Source organism: Gavialis gangeticus, unplaced genomic scaffold (assembly GCF_001723915.1).
Source record: "Gavialis gangeticus isolate Ggan-Ray unplaced genomic scaffold, GavGan_comp1, whole genome shotgun sequence".
NCBI classification, from domain to species: domain Eukaryota; kingdom Metazoa; phylum Chordata; order Crocodylia; family Gavialidae; genus Gavialis; species Gavialis gangeticus.
In genome coordinates, this window is record NW_017729024.1 from 108,183,150 (window position 1) to 108,207,638 (window position 24,489).

The 24,489-nt window shown below is 37.9% G+C and overlaps 1 protein-coding gene across 5 annotated transcripts in view; it reads right to left on the reverse strand.

Moving 5' to 3' along the window:
* CNTLN (centlein) overlaps positions 1-24,489 on the reverse strand; it is a 474,592-nt gene that overhangs the window by 32,347 nt on the left and 417,756 nt on the right. For all 5 annotated transcript variants that reach the window (XM_019517543.1, XM_019517544.1, XM_019517542.1 and 2 more), the window contains 4 exons: positions 20,035-20,132; positions 18,292-18,418; positions 16,470-16,607; positions 15,891-16,076 (listed from right to left, as the gene is read on the reverse strand). In XM_019517543.1, coding sequence (XP_019373088.1) covers positions 15,891-16,076; positions 16,470-16,607; positions 18,292-18,418; positions 20,035-20,132 — 549 coding nt within the window. The remainder of the gene's footprint in view (positions 1-15,890; positions 16,077-16,469; positions 16,608-18,291; positions 18,419-20,034; positions 20,133-24,489) is intronic.

Sequence of the window (24,489 nt, forward strand, 5' to 3'; positions counted from 1 at the left end):
GGGGGGGGGGGGGGGGAAAGGTATTGCTTTGCATGTAGACTACCTTCTCTTTTGAATTTTATGCTTTGCAGATGAACAGACTGATTCTTATACAACATTATGTGTTTTCCTTTATTTAACTGATTCAGGTTGAACACGGATTGGCAGACTTATCTACTACAGTACAACACAAAGGAATCACACTGGAAATTTTTTCTAGATAAAGTGATGACAATTAAGAGGAAACTAAATGGAGCAGATGGTTTTCTTTTAGCTTCTAAATGTTCCCAGTTGGGAACATATTTTCCATCAACTTGCAGCTTGTCCAAGGTGTCCATTTTCAAAGCAAAACTAATAGTGCTCATTTACACAGAAGACGCAATAACCACTGTCATTTCTAAATTACCCCTCTAATCTGTTAAAGTGACCTTTAGTCAAATTAACATGTGCACTAAGGTGTCTATTCTAACCAACTGTCCTAAGTTTTTAAAACTACTTGTGTTTTTTCTGTGCAGTGAATGCCAGTTCTCTTATTTTAATGGAAACCAGTGCTTTCCTAGCTTAAAATATTAGCGTGTTTCTTGAGCACTTTAAAATTCTACAGATTTACCCATTACTTTTAATAAATTCTACCTTGCTGGTAGAATAGGTCAACTGGACATTCAGTCCAGAGCTGAGCGAATCAAAATAGTAAACTTACTGAATGCTATGAAATATTAACTGTGATCAGCAAGACAAATACTGGCTATGTATCATCTGGATAATATTAGGCACCTGATCCACCTAGTACTTGTCTTTGCTTTTTGTATTTAAGGCAGGCCATAAGAAAAAATGTCAGAGAGAATTGCTGCCCAGGTAGTTCATGCTCTAGTTATACGGAAGAACCTTCACTAGTGGGAATACTTCTCAGGGGAGCTGAAGAGTTTTTCTCTTCTGTTCCAACATACATGAAAAATTTTGAATGTCCATGTCCACATCCAAGGTTTTTCTCTTAGCACTCCTCCTCTAGGTGGCGTGCTTTGTGGGTGGAAGGGTCTATATATACTTGCAAGTATGTGCCTGGTGCTCTTTTTCTGGACACAGGAAAATCAAATAGGACACTTTCCCAAGACAAATGACCCTAAGTTCTACAATCACAGAATCTTCTCTGTTGTTTACAGCAGAGATGTATTAAATTTCTTGTATTGTCCCTTTGAAATAAAGAGCAAACCAGGCCACACAAATTTAGATCTCACTGTACTATACTCGTGCATTTAATAATGAACTATCAGACAAATTAAAGGAAGTAATAATATATTACTTCCTTTAATTAATTACTTATCATACACATTCTCTTCATTAATCATCTATTTTGTTGTAGATGAATATGTGAATAAAAATGCCACTGATATCAATAATGATTGTCCCCATGGGCTTACAACAACATTTGAACTAGATTTTACTGCCTTCTGATCTTTGACACTAGGGCTAGACTGTCCCCAAACAAAAAGTAGAGAGAATAGCAAACCCAACACCTAGAACACTGCAATGACAGCTTCCCTTCATGCATCCTGGGGACACATATCAACCAAAAGGGGGTGTGGTGAACCACGAACCAACCATCCATCCACATCAGTCCATAGAACTGACCAGCCATGAATAAAGGAACATTCCCAGCATTGGCTCAGCATGTAATATCCATGTACACTGCAAAACTGACAAAGAAATATGACCTCTGATGAGACAGTGTTCCTAACATAACTTCAGCTGGATTTAGTGCACTTTTTGGTGCCTCCTACTCAGAGTAGCAAAATGTAACAACATAGCCCTACCTGCCTTACGCTAATATTCAAGAACTGAAGTCCATTGTCTACTTACAGTGCTTAGCCCTCCACACCCGTAAGTTAGCAATGTGTTACTACAGCAACAGGAGTGTTTCATGTGCTATGGCCAGTCCATTTAAATTAATTGCATATGCTGTCCCTAAGGCCCCTGATAGATGTTCAGTTGGAGGCATGATGGAATCTGATCCCAACAACTGTATCTCCTACCATGCCACATACTCATGGTAGGAGGCGCAATTCTGGGATCATGGATCAGATCCCAACTGCGCCATATTGCCAGTGCAGAGGAAGACCGGGCTTATGATCCCTGAACCAGCAAGTTGAAAGCCAGTTGCTTGACTATCAGCTGATTGTTGACTGGCTCTGGGGACCTATAGGGCTGGATGGAGCCCCTGTACGGTCCCTGGAGTTGGCTGATGATCAGTTGATTATTGGCAGATCAAGACTGCTCTAGGACTTGAGCTCAGCAGTGATCCCAACTGGCTGATTGTCAGCAGGATTGGGACTGCCCTGGGGTTCCATCCCTGTGGCATCCTGATCTGCTGTCAGCTGGCACTGCCTGTGTGGTCCCAATCGTGCCAACGATCAGTTGATAATTGGCTGGTGGGGACCACAAAGGGCCAGTTACAAACTGTGATGTGGTCCTCCCTGTCATGTGTTCAGGTTAAGACAATGGAAACCAGCCAATATCACAAATATTTAGTATAATAACTTTGTGGCTGATTTCCTGTTTTCTTGTGCCATGAATCCCCTGAATGTGTAAAACGTGATTAACCAGTTAATCACGTCTCAAGTGTAACATCTGCTCGGGACCTAAGTCAAAAAAGTTTATAATTCCAATCTATAGCAAGACTGAAATTGAAATATAGACACTGTAGTATATATGAAATAATATATATGATGAAAACTGAAAAGCGCTGTCATTTATATAACATTAATAATGGGTAACCATTAGTAGTTTATTATTAAGAAGTCTTATAGGAAGAGATAAGAGAGAGGAAAAGATGAACAATTTACATACAAGGAGAGACAAGCATTTCCAAGCATCATTGTTGCCATCACCTCACCACCAATTTGGCCCAAGCAAAACCACAGCATTACCAGTTACAAAATTCAGTATTAATAGACCACCATTACATTTATGATTCTGCTATGACATGATTCACAGTGTGTACCTGACCACATCTGGAGTTTAGATTGTCCTGGAAATCCCATGTTTGTCTTCTGACAATGTAGTGGCCTTAACAGTGAGGAAAGGATTCAGGAGGAAGTAGAAGCAACAGAACAAAACATGGTTACCAAATGGTAAGGCTCAAGAAAATGATTAATCACTGCTGAGAAGTCCATTCTTTCTGTCAGCAAAATGCCACTGAGAAGCTAGCGTGCAGCAAAGCTGATCATAGTATATGGCAGGATCAGAGGCAAGCTGGAGGAAGGTTAAAGAGAGAGAGGTAGAATGAGAGGCTAGGCAAGGTTTCAAATTTTGCTATCACTTTGGCCAATGCATTTTCAGGATGAATGGACAGCAAGATGACATCACCCTGCACTGATAGCCTGAGTAGTAGCTGTGGACTGTTAAAGTTACAGATATGCACATGGTGACATGGAACTGCACTACCACTAACCACATGTTGGATTAGTGTGTCCAGCGTGAAGCACAATATCCTGCTGGTGAGTATCAGAGAGTATAGACAGATGTCCAAATAACAGAAACATTATGGCCAGGTACAGACACTGCACTTTCACTGGTATAACTAGGGATCTACATAATTAATGGTGGAAGTGGGGTGTGCTGTGGCTCCTTTAATCTTGCAGGCTCCCCTGCCCCACTTCCACTGATTGGTGGAGGGGCCCCACTTGCAGCTCACTCCTGATCAGAAGGGAGGCAAAAACTGCTGTTTTAAATTATGCTGCCATTTTTGCCTCCTGCTGAGGGGCCCCGGATGGCCCTGCTGTTTGCTGCTGACTGGCAGGGAGGCAAAAATTGTACCATGTTTAAAACCATGGTTTTAGCTTCCCTGCTGATCAGAAGGGAGTGGCGAAGTCGTCCGCTAATCAGCAGTGAGGTGGTGGTGGCGGGGAGGACAAGGGGTGAGGTGGGTGTGGGGGAATATGCAATACGCTATGCACTCTACTTCCACCATGAATTCAGTAGGTCCCTAGGTATAAGTGATTGGAAACCGGTCTACACCTGTAAGAGAACAGAAGCTCAGCACACTTAGATTAGTTTAAAAATCATGGAACCTGGTCTAAAATTTCCCCCCATCCCACCAAAGGACAAGTTTGAGTTCTATTTGCTACCGAGCTAAATTATGCCACTTACAGAAAATCACATAATTTAGATCAATTCCACCTTGGGCTGTTTGAATGTCTATATCTAGCCTATATCTATAGGGAGAATCCAGCCAACATGTCAAGTAGAATGTTGCAAGCCCTGATTTGGCAGCTACTTTTAACAAATGGTCACAGTAAATTAGAGCCCTATCAAGAGAAATACTGAGATAGATTGGATGTGGACTGTGCTTCACTGGGTGTCCACTGAGGGAAACATTCATGTCCCAAGTTGCAGAGACATTATGGAGGGGGAAAATGCATGAAACTGATTTTGGAGAATTCAACTGCAAGTGTCAAATTACAGCAGCATAAGAATAAAACCACCAGATCAGAAATGAAGGTGTCCATAAAGTCAGAGACTGACTGCACAATTAGATGCCATCAGCTTAGATGAAGGTTTCACATAGATCATTGAAATACAAGTCAAAATAAACTGGCATTAGCACAGAATCTTGAGACAGGGCACTAAGCTGTGCTTTCCAGGAATGTGTTGTGTTTATGTGGATTCAGAAATAGCATAAAAAGTAGTTTCACAGTGTGAACAAATCAAACCGAGGAGTAGTCTTGGCAAGTTTACTAGAAGACTAGTGAAGTACCACAAAATGTACAGAAGTGAGAGTAAGAAACCTGGCACCAGTCTCCATCTTTGCTGGACACCTGTTTTTGATTTGGGATGTCAATGAGAGAACTTGATTATAAGTGCCATAACCATGATGTTGGTGAGATCTATTGGAAGATCAAACATTCCTGTAGCAAACACCGAACAATGCTATAAGGCTACAATTGGCCGCAGTCATGGATTTTTCCTAGTTTAACAAGGCAATGATCTTCAATTTGCCCCACCTCTTAGGGAGTTTTACCTGAGCAACTATTATTCAAGCATGATAACTAAGATAATTCAGGAAGTCAGGTGGAATACTGTTATACCCTGGGACACTACCAGCTTTCCAATCCTTCACTAGTGTATCATGTTCATTCACAAATATGGCAGTTCTAGTTAGCATCTTTTTGGAGGAATTTTTGCTATTTATCAAGTACCTGGTGTTTTGTTCTCTTATACAAAAGGGGCTTTCCAATGTTAAGCAGATGAATTATAAGCTGGTTGCATGCAACTGCAAGGCAACTGAAGTGGAGGTCTCTAAAAGGATCTATACATTGAGTAAGATTTCAGCTCTTCTGCCTTGAAATTGTAAAGTCGAGATTGTATGGAACTTCTCAAAGGGTGCTATGGGCAATATTTAGAAACTGTATCAAAGGGACTGCAGTGGTCAGATCCCATATTTCATGTAGTGGTGCAGTCATGCTATATATTCTGCACGAGAGGATGCATTTGCACTTTAAAACAACATACTGCAGAATTTACATAATGCATAAAAATGCATAAAACTCCTCACTTGCAATATAATGAGGATATAACATCCTGATGCAATGTTCTAGAATGTCTAAATTGGCCTTCTAGTTTGTCTTATGAAAATTCCAGCTGAGCCCTAAAATGCTTTTAATCAATGGAAATTGAAGGCCAACATGGATTAATCACAGGTGGTCTCCATTACAAGTTAAAGGGTGATACCTGAGGCTGCCTGGAGGTGGTCCAAGAAAATGCACAAGAAAAATCATACAGCCCTCTACCCAACTAAAACACCATATGCTGGTTGGAGTCCTGGAAAATACTAGATCATTGGAAAGAGATACAGTATAGAAGAATCTCTCCATCCAGGTTTGATTAAAAATAATCCAAGATTTGCATGACTGTCAAACTCACCAATATACACAGGTGAGCAATTCACAGAAGAACTTGCTGTCCCTAGAAGTTGCTTGGAAACTTGTAAACATAACATCCGGGGTGTGTCCAGATGAGCATGCACATGCATTTCTCCAGGGACAACAGCAGCAGCACATAAGTTATGCTGCTGCTACTTGTCCCTGGGGAACGCCCATGCACACACGCTGTGGCACGCAACAAGTTGCCCTTGATGGGGTAGAGAAGGTTAGGTCCAGCACCTGGGCTGGCCCCAGCAGCCTTACCTGGGGTTCTGGGGGCTTCTGAGGGCTGTAGCCACGGCAATTTGGCAGTAAGGAGCCTGGCTGGCAGCTGCCATGTGCTCCGCCCCATTTTTAAGAGTGGGGTTTTTTGACACAAGGATCTCCTGCTGTCAAAAAAACCCCTGCACTGAAAGTTAGCAGTGCAGGGAATGCCTGCATGTGAGTGCAGGGTGTGGTGCTGGAGACTGGTCTGTGGCGCTACATACCTCACGTGTGCACTGGTCTGGACAAACCCCCAGAGACTACTAGTTTGGATCATGTTGCAGAAGGTGAAAGACAAGTGAGTTGCTATTAGTGGCTTTGTTCTGCCCCTAAACACGTAACATGACCACGTTTAGGGGGTTGGTGCAATGGGGGCAGAGGGTGAAGCTCATTTGTTGAAACTCCTTGATGCTAAAGCAGTAGGTTTCCTTCACACTGCACACACATTTTTTGGAGAGAGATGACATCAATGCAGTGATGATGAATAAGAAAGCTGATAAGATTTGTTTTTCCAGCATATAAGACCTCAACATTCAGTTAAGCATAGGTGCCAGAACCATAACAAGGATGGTGCTATACTGGCCAGAGGACTGGGTTTCAAAGTGGGTTTTTTCTCCAATTTCCCCCGCAAAGGCATAGGACACCAGAAAACAGGAAGACAGAAGTGGAAAAGGAATAGAAATGGGGCTTCCACAAACTGACTTAAGGAAATGAGAGCAGAGGTGAGCTGCAAGCAGGATTGGACATGTGAAATTTAATTAAAAGTGACTACGTGGAACTTTTGCTTGCTGCAGAAGAGGAAAGAACCAAGGAGCCAAAGCAGAAAGCTGGAGATGAAGATTTTAGTGGCAACATTTTGGTGAGGCATAAGGACAAAAGAGAAAATTGTATCAGGGCAAGTATTTCCAGCAGTAGGAATGGTAGTGATGGAGTGAGGTAGCCATGATGGTCGTCCAGGAAATATCAAGAAACAAGGATTTTTGTGGGTGATATCTTTTATTGGACCAAGTGCATAGGAAGACTTAGACAAGCTTTTGAGTGTAAGGCAGTTGTTCCAATAACAGATATCATCCACAGAAATCTTTGCCTCTAGGAGTAGGGTTTTAAAGATGTGTGGGTTTAATCCAAAACAGAAGAGACATGGCTGAAATTATAAAACCTGATAAGCTTACCAGAGTAAAAGAGAGGGAATAGGGAGAAAGAAGAGAATAGAGCTGAGAAGAGAAACTTAGGGGACCCAATTACACCACAGCAAAACTGGAAGCTACCTTTAGAGACATTCAAGGAGCAAGTAGAGAGTTAGGAAAATCAGAAGCGGGTAGGAAAAAGACTCAAGGAGAGAAAGCAGAGCAAAGAGACATTGACTCTGTCAAAACTGGTAGATTGAGAAGGAGGAGAACTGAGAAAAAGTCTGTGTAATTTGGGTTTATACAGTTAACAGAACAGGGAAAGAAGACACAGGAGATTTAGAAGTGTAGGATACCATTAGGCAAGAGAAATAGAGTATCTGGTTTTCTCAAAAAGATACCTAAGAAAAGGGGTAAATAAATTTGCATTGGAACAAATCAGTAAAGTACTTGAATTTTTGGCAGGGGCACCTTACATGGCAAGTGGAAGAATAAGCAGAAGTAAGAGAAGACAAAACCTGTAGTTTAGTGGAAAAAAATGCAAAGGAATCAAGTGTGGGGTAAGAGCTGAAATTGGTGAAAAATTAACAGAAAAAAGCTAATTTAGAACAAAGAAGCTAAAACATAAAGATGTAGCAATAAGATGTACTGAAGTTCATAGATTTATGGTGTTTAAAGTCAAAAGGGACCATTAGATCATTTAAAATTTGGTCTGTATCATGGTTTCGTTTTCTATTCCACCGATCTAGGTAACCTGTGTCTGGCTTAAGCATATCTTCTAGAAAAATAGCTGCTCTTGACCTGAAGACATCAAGAGATAGAGAAGATGACTCTTCTCTTAGTAGTGTGTTTCAGTAGTTGATCATCCCCACTCTTAAAAATTAGTGCCTTATTTGCAGTTTGAATATGTATGGATTTTGTTCCAATCATTAGTTCTTCTTATGCCTTTCACCATTAGACCAAAGAGCATTTTAGTGCCTAGTATTTTCTTCTCCAGGAAAATACCTGCATGCTGTAGTCAAGTTACCTCATAAACTATTTCTTCTTAAACTAATAAGAATAAGGACTAAGCCTGATTTTTCTCTCCAACTCTCAAATCATTTAATGGTGTTTTACTTTGCATTCTCCTATTTTTAACATCCTTTAAATATGGATATTAAAACTGTACAAAATATTTCAGTACTGATCTCACCAATTCTGTATGTAATGGCAAAATCATCTCACTACACCACTCATTCCTCTTCTTTTATACATCCAAGGATTGTGTTGTCCACTTTTTACCACAAAACCGCATTGGAAGCTTACGCTCAGTGTTTACATGACCCCTAAGTCCTTTTCAATTATTTCTTTCCAGGATACAACTTCCTATTTTGCAGGTTTGGTTGGCATTCCCTGCTAAGCTGTATAATTACACATATTCTCCTGCATTAAAACATATTACCATTTTTCCAATCTTTCTCATCCATAACTTTCGTTGGCACAATTTTTTATTTACTTCCAGATCATTAATAAAATTTTGAATAACTTGGACTAAGACTTTTTCCTTTGCCTATACTGAATTTAAGTGGGACATGACCCTGGCTCTCTAGCCTAATGGTCACATAATTAATTCATCTCTATCCATTATAATGAGGTCCAAAATACAGTTAGGCCAAGTGGTGCAAAACACCATGGGTGTTTGTAAAATCATCATCTATAATTATTAGAAACTGAAAGAATGATTTACTACTAATAACTCTGTGGAACCACCAGAACATCACCCCTCAAATTAAATAACTCAAAACAACCTCATTTTCTTTCTATACATTACAGGCAGGTGCTTAAATAGAATCTCATCCTGTTCTCAAATGTAATTTGGTGATGCATAATAGAAAACCATCTGTACCCCCTCCAAAGCTGTATTAATATGTACATTGATCCAAATGCATTTAGGACCCTGTGGCTCTGAGTTATCAATTACTCTGAAACAAGTAATGGTGTCTTCAGAGAACAGTTCTATTCCTTCTCTCTCACTGCCTACTCTTTCTATCTTTCCTGAACTGGTAGAGAGTTTTACTTCATAACCATGTAACTCATCCCATCAAGTTTTGCTGTATCAATTTGCATATATAGTAGCTATAGACTCAGTTCATTCAGGATGGATGCATTTTACCTCTTTTGAAACTGCTACAAGTTTTAGCGTAGGTACTCCATAAACATACATTTAAGCATTTTAAGCAACGCTTTTGTACTTGCTTATAAATACAGTATGGGGGGCTAATTAGAACATGGATCTTTTAGTTTGTACTGTATATAGTCCAATACCACAAGGCTAAGGATTTACTATATGGTTCACTGGGCTGGGCCCCAGCAAAGACTACAGTGTTTCAAGCCATGCTGGCCCCACAGCTCTGCACTGCTCAGTATGTGTGTATACTCCGGATACCTTCCACAAAGAATCCACATATTAAGTAGTCCCCCGCTCAAAACTAGAAACAGGTGTTCTTGTCACCAATCCTGAGATCCTCCAAAAATGTAAATGTAGATGAGGCATAGGACAACTTGGTCTAGCTTTACCCTGAAGCCACACTAATCATATGTGACAACCTGAGAGAGGGAGCAACAGAAAGATTCTTTTTGGGGCCCCATTTGGTGATGTTTGCCAGACATTTAAGACTGGTGAAGAAATAGGAATAATTGGAAACAGGAAAGAAAGGTTCAGCTCAGCTGTGGGAGTGAAGAGGCAGTTGAAATGTATACAGTGTAGTGGCTCATCATGACTTGAAAAAGAGTCAATGCTGAGGCAGACTGTGCTCAATGGGCACCATCATGTATCTTATTCAGATGGGTTGCACTAACTTATCCTTATGGTAGAGTCCCATCAGCGTGTTTGCCCAGTATGGGCTATGTATTTTATAGTAAGTGTTGGCTGCGTTCAGTCAACTTCATAGTTGGCATTACTGAGCATATGCTACTTTTAGTAGCAGTTCAAAGATAGATAATCTATTTAATGTGGTTTTGTTGTATGCGAATGAAAATGACAGGCTTATTTCTCCATGCTGATTTGGGGGTGAGGGGGGAAGAGGGGCGGGAATTATCTTGTATTTGAGTAAATACACTATTTTAATTCAATGAGATTTTCAATTCCTTGTTTGTTATCCAAACTCCTAAAATAAACTGAAAATATTATTTTCATATTCTTTGTCTGACATTACATTGGTTCAACTTATTTAAATCTGTGTCACATTTTTCTTTTTAAAGCCTTCTACCTGCATTTGTTGTTTTAAGTGCTATATACAGTTAGTGTTCAACTAAGGACAGAAGTATCTCTGCATATCAGTTGCAGGCCATCCCTTTTACATAGCTCCCTATCCCACACATGTAGCCTAAGTACAATAGCAAACCTATCAGCTTCACAGCTAATAGCTGCTACCAGCATTTTTTGTCTTTCTTCACTCAAGGGACTAAAAGGATTAATGGGAAGATCACTCACTGTTTTCTTCTCTTTGGCTCTCTTTGACAACCCCTGACATATTCTATAAAGAGTGTTATTTCATGTAATGCCATGTCATTGGTTCCAGTGTGCATCATCTTAAGTGGAGACTTGCCAGACAACTTTAGAATTCTATCCTTGCCATTATATTTTATGTTTTCACTCCAAGAAGACAAAATATAGGCATTGCCTGTTTAGGATGACTGAAAATCTCCATTAATAGCTGCATGTTTCAAACAGCAAACCTGCTTATCAGGTATGTCCTTCAATTCCATTCCTTCAGAGATAGCTTCCACATTACTAGAACTACTGAATACTCAGTAATGATGCAATACATCAAGCTATGGTGAATGTCTTCCAATTATTTTTCTTCTCTTGGTCAACAATCAACAGTCTATTTCTTAATTTTCTAACCTTTTGGCTTTCTTATTGTCAGTCCTTCCTGGTGTGGCATAAATTTCTAAACCTGATTGTTCACCAACTTTTTCATGCTACAGTGCTGAAACTTGCACTTCCAGGTCACATATCTTCTCCTTCATCACCTGCAGTAGATGCACTAGAAATCTTTAGCTTGAAGGAAGATACAGCAATTCTAAAGCAGGTAACATCAGTTGTGATCCTTAGTTTGTTCCATATCTGCTAGTTGATGAGGAGATATTGTTAAATGAAAGGAATCGCACTCCCTTTTTAAACTTTCTCCAAAATTCTCTATGTTGGCTGCACCTATTCACCAATGATTCTAAAATTATTATACAGTGTGGAAATGGTTGAGGATCAGAAAGAGAAAGTAAAAAAAATATAAAAAGTGAGACAGCTGGTAAAGACAGAAAAAAATCAATAGAAGAGATCAAGAAGAGAAAGAGAGAAGAGATCAACAGATCAAAAACAGAATGTTGTGCTTGTCTTGGTAAAAACAAGTTAGGCTAAATGATGGACCAAAGTAGTATGGTCAATCAAGAGAGACACATAATCAACATAAAAAATTAGTGTGGCTGGGAGAAGAATGCTATTTTATTGTAATATTTTTTATGCGTAGTTCTAGATATAAGATATGCAAAAAGGATTTTAACATGATTTACCCAATATAGTGTAAAATTCCACTGAAACTTGTCAGAGATTTTCAACTACATATCTTTTACAGTAGTATACTGTGAATAAAATTTAGTTTCAGAGGGCTTTTCTTTCATAAATATTTAGTAACTAGCTAAATAAAGAAGTCTACTAAGGACTTCTCTGTTTATCAATATCTGACTTGTAGACAGCATCTTCATTTTCATACAACTTATCTGCAAAGTAAGAGAGGCGAGGCAGAAGAACTGTACAGGCAACCCCCACTTAACACTGTTTCGCTTAGCGCTATTTTGCTATAAAGCTCATTTTAAATTGATATCTGATTTCACTTAGTGCTCAGTGAGTTTTGCTATAATGCTCGCAGTCGCCATCTTGGGTCATTAAAAACAATTGCTGTCATCATCTTGGGTTGTCAAATACTTTTGGTTTTGCTTAATGCTCGTTTCACTTAACACTTGTTTTTTCAGGGACCAATTAAGAGCTCTAAGCGGGGGTTGCCTGTATTCAGCAAAAACACTATTTGAAATATGAATTTATGTTTTTATCAAGTTGAGATTTGAGTGACTATATACTTAAAAACAGAATTATTTTGCTTTACAGGGAACCAACTATTTCATGGTTATAAACAAAGGGGCAGTCTTAGTCCATGAGTAAAATACAGAAAGGAGCCAATTTTCTACTATAGAATAAATGAACTGCCTCATGGCGAATTTGCTATTTATGAAAACAGAAGTTTTTCCCACCCCATACATTGCATTTGGAGCATTATACTCTTCAGAGACTGGATTAGGGAAAATATCCTAGTTTTAATTTGTTACAGTAAGAATAATGGTATGTCTCCCCAAGTCAAATTACCCAGTGGAAAAATGTGCTTAAAAGACATCAGTACTTTTAAGTAAGTGAAATAATGTAAGGGAATCTAGAGGGAGAAAGGAGCATGGGACAACATGCTAACTCTGACTCACCTCTTCCAGTTAACATACATTCAGTATAACTGACTTCAGTGAAGTTACTCCAAATTTAGAGCTATGTGAGTGAAACTAGAATAAGACCATTCGTGCTTCATCAATATGTTCACTAGTTTTATGAAAGAAACAAAGGAACTAAAAATTGATAGATTTGAGTTAATATACATCTTCATTACTTTAGGCATTAATACCATATTCACTTGAGTCCAAGATGAGGTTTCTCCTCCCATTTACCCTGGAGAAAAAAGTCCCTTGTCTTAGAAATGAGTACGGGGGGGGGGCAGGCAGCTGGTGTGGTTTGTGCTCAGAGACATAGCTGCAACTGCTGCCTGTCATCTGTTCCTCTCTGCTGCCTCTGTACCCTGCCATTCCCCCCCGCAGTCTCTTCCCTCCCTATTTACTCCCCCCCCCAGCCTCTGCTCTCCTGCCTAACTAACCCTATCTCTGCGCTATCAGGCTCTGTGCATGCTGCAGCCCGGGGCACTGAGCATGGCTCCAGCCTGGCCCCATAGCAGTGGCGCACAGCCCATATGGCTGCTATGGGGGGGATCGGCCCATGCACTGTACCCCAGACTAGACTGCGGACAGAACCTGCCAAAGTGAAACAGAAGCTGGGGGGGAAAGTGGGGAGTAGAGGCTGGGGGGCGGGAGTGAGCGAGCAGAGGCTAGGGGGAAGGGGAGACCCAAGGATGCATGGAGGCAGGCAGTGGGTAGAGGGGGCAAAGGGACAGGCACAAGCAGGAGTCAAGTTGCTTGACTCCCCATACCTCCTGCCTCACCACTGCCTGTCCCCTTGCAGCAGTTGGAGGGATGAATTAAAGATGACTCCCCAATAATTAGATTTTATACATGGAAAAATTATAACAAATTAATAATTTTTTCACGTATAGAATCTAATTATTGAGGGATTGTCTTCAATTCAGGATCACTTAGATTAGAGAAAATATGGTAAATATGGCAAAAAGGTGGGAACAAAAACCCCATAAATGTCCCATGTTAGAAAACTGTATATTTTCACCCAGCACACTATTAATATGATGCAAGAAGAGTCAATACACTTCTGAATCATAGACAGTGGTTGGTGCTGACATCAGCTTCAGATCATCCACATAACAAGCTAGCAGAAGAAGGCTAGCAAATGATATCTTTCACTTTCACAACCAACTTTTGAAAAAATAGGAGAAACACTTGTTATACAACCATAAGTTTTATCACATTTTCTCACATGCCATAGGCCCCCAAATAAAACACAGGCCTTGTTTTGCAAGGCATAATGTAGAAAAGAAAGATTTTTCCAGAGTTGTGGCCCACTGTATAACAGCCTAAATCTTCCATGGAACACAGTGTCCAAGAAGTGTGGCATCCTAGGAGATAATTTAGGAAAAGGAAATAGGCAGCAGGAACTTCCTGGTAGGGCTCTTCTGGGATGCAATACTACTTTTACTCTGTGTTTCCAGGAGGGCTTACTTTGTTACATGAGGTTAGGCCCAGAACCTTCCAAAGTTGCAGCAAGACAGTTTCTTCTTTACTATACGTAGGTTTTAAATAAGCTTCTGTAATAAAATCTTGGTTTCATACCACAAGCCTTAACTAGATAATATCAACAGCAAAACTGCTCTTCAGGAACAAGCTGCAGTGCTTGGCCAATAGGTATGGTTGTGAGAGGGTTAACACAGGGCTCTGCCTCTTCAGCTTTTTGAGCCAGCACAAATGGCAACTACCTTAGCAACTACGTGGCATGCATGGGCTCCAGGCTTTGTTCTTTCCTGATGAAAAAAACAGCTTCCCCACTTAATAAACGCACCCAATTTTGGGGGCTGAATTTTGGGGAAAAAGATGTGAAAAAATACAGTATTTTTGTCAGTAAGTTCTATCCACTTTTTGAAGTCCTATACCTTTAACTCACATATTGTTTAAGGGTGGAATTTTCAAAAGCATTCATCCCTGGCATAACTAACCCACTAAAGTCAATGTGAAGTTGTAATTATTTTCCATAGGAGCAGAGTTGGGCCAAAGTCATGTGTGTGCAAATCCCATCTAAAATGACCTGTTATAACAATAAAGCAAGCTTGACTAATATTACATTTTACAGAACTTCCAAGATTAAACATACTACCTACAAACATTCCATTTAACTTTCAATTTGTTACAATCCACCACACAGTTATTCATAAATTATGGTACTATATATATGAAAATCTACTACATATATCTATTTGTCTGCTCTATTGCAACAGTGTTTGACTACCACTGCCCCCTACTTGACAAAGTAAAAGACCTGAACAAATGTGTCTGATTAGTGGCTGCACCTTATAGAGGCTTTGGGTCTCAATAGTCAATTGGGTAAAAGGGTAAGTATATACTTTAAATTTGTTCATACAAAAATGCATTATGATTCCTATTTATGAGTACTGAAGTTAGATACTGTGGGCACTTTAGAAAAGTCTGAGATAGATATTTGGTCTTTATATTGTAATCTATAAAATACTAACACATAAGTTTGCTCAGTGAAGTCCAGTATTAGTTGCTATACTTGGAACTACTGTCTACCAAACTGCATAAACAAGCATATACTATATGCCTGTCATTATACACCAATCTGTTGGCATATGCCCAAAATGAATGTATCATAAGCACAGAATACTGTACAAATTATTTTAAAAGGTTATTTAAATTTAGTAATACCAAAGTTCTCTATTTTATATTTACATAAAAATCTGTGTGCATTTGCAACAAACTATGTAATCCATAGTAAAATATGCCTAAAGATGTAAAGAGTTAAAATATTTATTCTACACTAATCTGACATAGAATTGTAACATCATTTTCACTTGGGCAGTTAACAACCTTAGTCTTACACAAAGGACGACCTTCCAATTCTTGAAAGCCTACAGTGAAGGAGGGAGTGATTGGGCCTCTCTCAAGTAATCTGTTTCCACCCATTTCACACTCCTGAAGAGGAATGATACTGGGCCAACAGGAGAGCTGCAGCAGACAACAGGGAACACAAAAATCTAAAAAGATTTGTTCAGCTACTTCCAGAGACTTCCTGTGTTTAGATGAGCAATCAAAAGGGAATCAACATTCCAACCTTTACAAATGTGATGAATTCTTCCACTTTATCATTGGCCAGCAGAAGTTTCTTCTGCACTACTTCCAGAGCCTGGCTACTTTGCTTTGCCAAGCCATGGAGCTGCTGAGAAGCAGTAGTCTCAAGTTCAGTCATGGCACGTTCAGCTTCAATCACTTTTCCTTCTAGATTTGTAAGCCTGAGATCCTGAAATATATCAACAGGAAAATGGCACTGTTACTGACACAGGCAGGGAACTATGAAGTAATTTTAGACTAAAAATACAAATAAATTAACGTTATAGGGCATTCTATTATAAATGCCATTCCATAGGAATCTCCAGATATTACATTCATGTTTAATGTCTGAATTATCAGCAATAATATGATACATCTTCAGCCCAAGTAAATGAAATCACACACTGAGATATGTTACTATTATTCTGTTTAACATTCTTTTGCAAATATTTACAAATTTTAAATAGCTGACTTTGTAACTTTTCATTTGAAAAATAAATAAATAATAAACATGAAGTAGTGAAGGAAAAATAGGCAATAAATACACTCTATATTAAAACTAGCCAAACTTTAACAAAAATACCTTTTTCCCCAATTCCTCTTTAGTTTTGCGATATATCTGTTCATACTGTGACTTCTCTTTTATAGCTACATTAAGCCTTTGCTTTAATGAATCTATTGATGTTTTCTTGTTTGAACAATCTTCAGTCAGTGCCTTTACCTGAAATAAAAAGAATAACCACATTATCAGCTAAAGCAATTTGCTTTTTTAAATTAAAAAAGTGCAAACAAAAACCAAAATAACAAATAAAAATATTTTTGCTTTTACTGTACAAATTGATGCTTCAACTAAAATTAGTTGAATTTTCAGCAATTACAATAGGAACATAATATGTAGCAGGAACTGATCCAGCCAGAGATTAGTTTGTACACAATTTGGCTGCATGAAAACTGAGAGTCTAGACAGGTATGATGTATGTAAAAAGCTCTTAAATTTACTTCCTGGATTAGAGCTTTTAGACATATTTTGCTTATGAAACAAGCTAAGACACAATTTCCAATCTTTTTAAGCACAGAGGAAAAAAACATATGCTAATCAAAACTTAACTGGGAAAATGGTAATTGTCTGTGATGTGATAGCATGTACAGTCTCCTGGATAACTCATAATAACTTTGTCATAGGTAGTGAGGACTGATTTAGGCTAAATCAGAATGAAAGAATATTCTGAGAAAATCATTCAGTTCTGATGACAGATGCTATTAATCACACAGCTCTACAGGTAATATACAGTATCAGGGAATTTCTTTGATCTTCAGTTAAAGATAATGTCAAATTTATCAAGTTGATCCTCTATAAATAATTATCAAAGAAACACACAGACTCTGCTCCTGTTCAGACTGAAAAATGGGATGCTAAAAATACTCAAAGAGCAATGCAGAAGAACAAATTACAGCATTGAATTCTCAACTGTTTTCTCTAAAAACAAAACCAGGTATTTATCTTGCTCCTTCCTCTCTTCTTTATTCCCCCGCACACCCCTCTGATTGAGGATTCCTTAATGACACCTTATCTCTGGCATAGAGGGTAAGAGAGTAGCTCTCTCTGGAGCTGACAAAGCTTAATGACTTCAAGCAGAGGCTACCATATGAGCTGTTCAGCCAGCAGCCGCTTTCTAAGAGAATATAAGTACTTCTTGCTTGGCAAATTGTTTATTGCTATTTTGGGGTTATATACTCATCAAGACTACAGCTCCCCCTGTCAGCTCCCTTTGTCAGGACTGAGGGGCCACATTGCAATACAGTATTTTGAAAGAAACCGTTAAAAGATGTTTTATCATACTGAAGTTTTTCCTGTTTCCATGAATGTCACAATATATTAAGGAAAATGAAATCTGGATAATGACTTTTAGCTTTACTTAAATACATAATCAAGATATGGAATAATAAAACTTGAATTTTGGATCATTGATAATACTGCAATACAAGCAATTAATTTAGGTGGTCTAAAATACTACATTTAACCACAGTAGACAGAGGATCTACATAGGTACATTTTGTGCATCTGAATGTCACATAGAAAAAATCCTTATTTGATCTTCAATGCATTTTGTGTTGGAAAGTGCAAAACATTCCCGCTAGATTACATACATCAAATACCAACACTGAGTTTTTTAATGCTTTATAGTTACATATTTATACAATGAATTGTGGTGAATTAAAGCAGTCATAACATTACAATTTTGTAAAAACTCAAATGGACAGTAATTACAAAAAGGTAATTAAATTTATTCTATTCTTTAAATTGTATATTTGCACTGCAAATCTGGTGTGGTAGAATAAGTAGTGCAATCCAAATAGAATCTTTTTTTTTTTTGGTTTAAATATGAATAATATAGAAGAGGTACCCTTTTCTCAAGAGTTTCGATTGCTTCCCTATCGAGTTTTTCATTTTCCTGGTTTGCTTTTAGCCGAGACCTCAAGTCTTCTATCAAATGTCTTTTCATATTTAAGTCTCTCTCCATCCGAGAAATCCTGGAAATAAGAGGAAAAATTACACGAATCACAGCTCTTAATATCTAGTTACTTTAAACAATTAAATGTTTGAATGCAGTGGACATTAATTTCTAAAGCTTATTCTCTAAATAAAAGACAATCGTTCAGGTAAATAGTTTTAAAGGTTTTAGTGAAAGCAATGCACTTATTGAAAAAATGTAAACTAATGAATTAGGGAAAATTATTATTATGTGGTATATATTTTTCAATCATTTAAAAACAGGTGGAATTTCCATTTATGAAAGTCAATTGTTCACATCAATAAAGGAAAAATGTTTCACTGTATAGGTTCCTTTCAGACTGGTCTGTAATTTCAAATTATTTCCTACAAAACACTCAAAATCAACACACACACCATTTTTCAAAGAAGTATCTTAAAAAATAAAGCTTACACCTCCTCTGACATATTTTAAATGTTATGATACAGGATTGTATGCCTTATGAAATGCTTCTCGAGCAGGAGAATAAATTAGTATTTTACACATATACACTGAGTAATTTATTAATATAAGCACATCACTATGCTTCTTTTTCCCTATAAAACAAAATGAATAAATGGTATTTTCAGGCATAAAGCAGTGTTGATATCACACATTAATGCTGTATAAAACCAGCAAGAGAACTGTGGTACAGTAAATGCCTTCACATATTTTGCATTTGAATTGACGTATTAATATTATTGAGGTGATTAGGAGGAATACATCTGACAAGCAATGCAGTATTTGCTATGTAAAAACAGTATGATAAACAATCACAATACTTTTATTCTGATTTGAAATATAATACTTGAAGCCTTCCCTAATTTTATCTTAATGTACTAATTAATAGAAAATATACACTACTAAAGTGTTTTAAAGAGTCCTTTACATTTGAAATGAGCAAACTGCATCAATACAGAAAATGTTTAATGTTTCTCTAAAAAAAAAATAAAAATTGTGTAGAGTTAGATTAATTTTTAAAATCTTCTGGTCAGACTTGAAAGTCGTTAATGTTCTGATAGATTACATTTATATCCTAACGTAAGTAAAGAACAATATTATATCTGCAGGTAGGAAAAAGAAAAGTCTCAATAGCATGTGTCAAGCCAATACACATGAATTCCAAACATAAAATAACCCTTAATCAATTCAAATCTAAACAAACACAAGTGTCCTTTTGCACTTTTTACACATGTAAGACTGGATATTTAATCCAGTTTAAGCATCTAAACCTTGACATGTCTCTTAGCCCCTAGGCAAAGAATTACTGTATTTGAAAGATTGCTTTTAGCAGTGCTGAGGCATTCATTTAGATTTACATCAAGGATAACTTAAGTCGACTCTGGGGTCTGAATCCTGACTTTAGATATTCTTATTGAAATGCAGAAATGGTAGCCAGGTAATCACTCATCAGTTTATATAAAATGTGATCTTAGCATGTACTGCTCTGATTTTCTAAAAAAAACCTGCATAACAGTAGGCAAGATTATGAAAAAGAGAGGAGGTAAAAAGAAAAGGTTCTCTTAACAAGTCTGGGTTGGAAACAGTTAATAGTGGTGTAAGCTCTTATCTGCCACAGGGTGGCACCAAACACAATGAATAGAGGACAGAATATACTTTTCTTGTAGTTCCCACGTCCGTTCTTCTTTCTCTTGTACTTCATTTTTCAAAGACTTAATGGTGGTTGACTGTTTACTGATTTCATTGTTTGCATTCTAGATGGAAAAAAAATTATTAAAACATAAATAAAAGTGAATTAAATATTATCTGAGGTATAACCAATAATGAATTTGTTTAAAATAAAAAGGCTCGTGGAATAAATTTAGTCTATTTTTGATTAATGTTATTAAAGAATAATTAGTATCTATGAAGTTGTACAAAAGAACATTCTTAGTTTTAATTTATCATAAGTCTTTCCCTTTAAAGGCAAACCCAAAACTAATTTCTTGCCTGACAATATCCATCAATTATGAATTTATGTTTTGCAGGGTACAAGGAGGATTTTTGTACCTCACCAAACTAGATTTCCCTCTGCACATGGTAGTCAATAGGAGGCATAAGTAGGCAGGAGGCAAGTAAATTTCTACCAGGTTCATCTTGTTAAGGGTTTGTTTTTTTTAAAACAGTACTTTCCCTACCAGGATGTATATGGGCTAGAAGTGGGGTCCAGATCCTTCAAATAATGGTTCCTTCTAATCCTTTTGATCAAGGATATACAAGCACAAGGAGTCAGACTCCAAAAACAGCTGGTGCTCTACTGTTCTTTGCAGCTGTTCCCTCTCCAAGGTGTATTACTCTTCTGGTTAGATTTCAGTATAAAAATTCGTAGTTTGTATAAGGGAAGTACCAGTCCTAAACATTTAACCAGGTGTAATTTCAGTGAATCGATGTTCATCTCAGATGAGAGTAGAGGTGGTCAGTGTTATCTGTTTTTTCTTGCTCTGTACAGTAAGAGATCTGCAAGTAGAAACTCTGTTGTGTGTGAATGGACAGGGGATGTTCTGGTCCAGGATTAGGTAGAGATCAATTTAAGAGGTGGGTAGAAAAAGAAATAAATGTAAATATCCATCTTATTGCAGGTTAAAATAAATACATGTATTAAGAGCTGAAATTAAAAGAACTAGTACATAAGAACAAGTTAGACTTTGAAACCCCTAAGAAAACAGCATAGTAAAAAAAGTACATAGATGGAAAATGCACATGCAATGTGTGTGTGTGGGTATGTACATTTCTGCAGATTCAGCCATTGTGTTGTGCTTTGGGAATTTACCCATCAAATCTATAACAGGGAGCAAATAGATCAGACAGGCAGTAAAGGTACTTGAGGAAAATTTCCCTTCTCAGTGAAGGTTTGTAATGCTCATTAACATTAAAGGGAATACCATGCACAACACTATGCACCTAGAGAGGAACAGACTTTTATGTGTATAGATAGGTGTAAAGTACTGCTTTAATACTATATACTGTCTTCTTCCTAAAACTATAGCTTCCCTCTCATTTTTCTTTTTAAACAGAAAATGTTGGCTACTCACTTTTTCAATAATTCTGCTTATTCTTTGCTCTCTGGAGTCTTTAATTTATAATTATTTTAGTTTAACATTTTTTTAAAAGTAAAAATTAGAAAAACATGGCAATAAGTCTAACCTGAAAGTAGAATATTTTAATTTAAAAAACTGTGTGTATATGTTTGTGTGCACGTGTGCATCTGCATACACGCTGGTAAATATAGGCATACTGTGAAAGATAAAGAATAACGCATAAATTTAAAACCAAAAAGAGAAGAGGAATGTAATAACCATTTTTGTGTTGTGACAAAGATTGGTAGCATTTTGGCTGAGTAAGGACTGCAGGATTTTTCTTAATGAATTTGAGCCCCAGTGATTTATTACACAACATGAAACATTCTAATGTGGTTAAAGCATGCCTAGGATACCAACATTTCTGGGTTCAACATCTCACTAGATCCTGAAAAGGACAGATTTAACCAGAAAAATGTTAACAAGGTAAAAGGCATCAGAATATTTACTGAATTACCTTGCTTGACTTTCATTAGACTGAAGCAGAATACCCAGTTATACAGGTTTACATCTTAGACATGAACATAAATCTTTGTGTGATAAGTTGGCCTCTGCACATTCTTAGAAACTAAGTAAAGCTTTTTATAATGGCTATACAAGTATTACCCAGAGAGGAATTGTCTTTTCCTGTGCAAAGAAGCCACAGGGGGGTGACATGGAAGGGGAAGGAATTTCTTTTTCCAGGCAGACTTGGGTAAAGAGAGTTAGGAGAAGCAGGTGTGGATCTTATTTCCAACTAGCCCTGGCAACAAGGATTTGCTAGAGAAACCAAGGTTCTCTAGGTGGAAACCCTGGGTCTTTGTATTTTTTCTGTCACCTTTGTTACATCCTTCTGCACATAGGCAATACAGCACCAGTACATGCTGCCAGGTTATGTTAGACAAATACTTATTTGTTAAACAAAGAGAGCTTATCTAGTACAAAGGGGGCTCAGTAGAAAAGGATTTTTGGATCGGGACTGTATTTCCTGTGTGTCCTGCCAGAGGTAGAATGTCTGCCCGCGAGGTACTAAAAAAATGTAAATGCAGCACAGAAAGGGTCAAGCCTTTTTTCTGAGGTAGAATATGGAAATCCATATACAAGTGTTCTGACAGATCATGTGGATTCCAGGTATCAATTCTTTATACCCAATTTAAACTTTTATATTTAGAATGTTAAACCCTCTTCCATAGGCTTGAGATATCTCAGCAAAATGGGACACAAAGTATGTTTAAGAAGCTGTATTTGTATTTATAATTAGCAACGGGATATCCACTTGGAAATGCTTTTAAGAGCATTCATTTCTTATAGATATTTTGTTGCCATTCAAAAGAAAGAAGATACTTGTACCAAAAGCCAAAGTTACCATATTATCAAATGTCCCAAATATCAGCCAAACCTGAGGTCCTTACTGAAGTTGATTCCCACTAATTTAGACAGGATATCGCAACTCTATTATACTTCAAAGAGAGTTTGCTTGAATCAAAATCAAGTAGAAACTGAGTAACTCTGGGTTGGTATCGTAAGTGTTCATGATAAATCTTAAGCAAATTGTTTGCACTCATTTTGCTCAACAGCAAGTTCTGATACATTTAAAGTTTTAGACCAAATCTTTTACTCTTCATGTTTTGGGAAGCAACTGAGGCGTCTAGGAGTTTGAGAGTAAGAAGAGTAGTGTGGAATACATGTCCAATAGAAAGAGAGCCCCAGTTTTGGGTAGATGAGCTAAGGGATGCCACAAAAGTCAGAGAAGGGGAAAAACAAATGGCAACCACTAAGATACGAATGAGCAGGGAAAAGCTGGGACAAGCAGGAGGCATGGTTCTGGCTCCTAGGAGATGTCAGACTGGCTATATAACAGATGTATAAAATTTTTAAGTGTGACGCCTAAGGCTTAAACAAAAGTCTAAGAAGTGGGGGATGAAATTACAGGGACACATTAATAAGAGACCAAGACAGGAAGAGGCAGGGGTGGGGACTGAAGTCAAAGTTCAAATGTTGAGAAAGGCAGTTTCTGGTTAATACCACCAGGGTACTGCGGGATGGGTCTATCTAGCAAGTACAATTTAATTAGGTCACACAGCATTCTGGCCAGTTAAAATCTGCATCCCAGCCCCTTCCTTGTTTGAAAAGTTACATATTTAGTCAAAGGCTGTTCAGCATCCTACTTCCAGAAGAGGCCTTTACACTTTGTTGGGAAGTGAAAGGAAGCCTGAGTGAGGCTCTGCCTGCAAGAAAAGCACGCAAGTTTTTAACTATTTTTTGGATTACAGTTAGGGGGTCACATATCTTTTCACTTTACACAGGCAGAGCTGTATACCCAAACAGGTCTTCACCTGCCATACCTCTCCTTCTGGCAGCAAGAGGTCCAGCTGGGTAGGGGGTTGACTAGAGGGAGGCAAGGGGGCTATTTGGAGAGTCTGGGTAGAATGGGGGAGTAGACTTCCAACACCTTAATTTCACCTAAAATAAGGCTGACAGGATTTCTATGCAGTGCTATAGGCAGAAGAAGCTCTACAGTACCCAACCCAAACCAAAATCCCAATCTCGACCTTAACTCTTATCCTCATTGTTTCATCCCTCAGGTCCTTGAAACTCCCTGAAATTCATCACATTACAGATAGACAGAGATGTGCCATCAAGTTCAGTTTTCACTCAGCCTACAGGAGCAACTCTTTATTAGGAACAAGGATGCTGTTTCCTTGAAAATACTTTCAGCAATACAGTAGAAAAGAAACAAAAGAATGATCTGTCATGGAAAGAAAACTGTCCCTAGATACAATATATTATGTTTGCCATTATACATCAATAGATCAGAAACATATTCTTCTGCCACAGGTGAATGCAAATAACTATTTTAAGATCCCACATCCTTAAAAATATGTGTGTGTACAACTAAATATAACATTTTAAAATAAAGTGTTTGAAAAGCATTCCCTGCTCTGTTGCTTATCTGCTATGACTCAACTCTAAAGTTCTATGTTTTTCTACAAGGGATCAAGGAACCTAGCTCTTT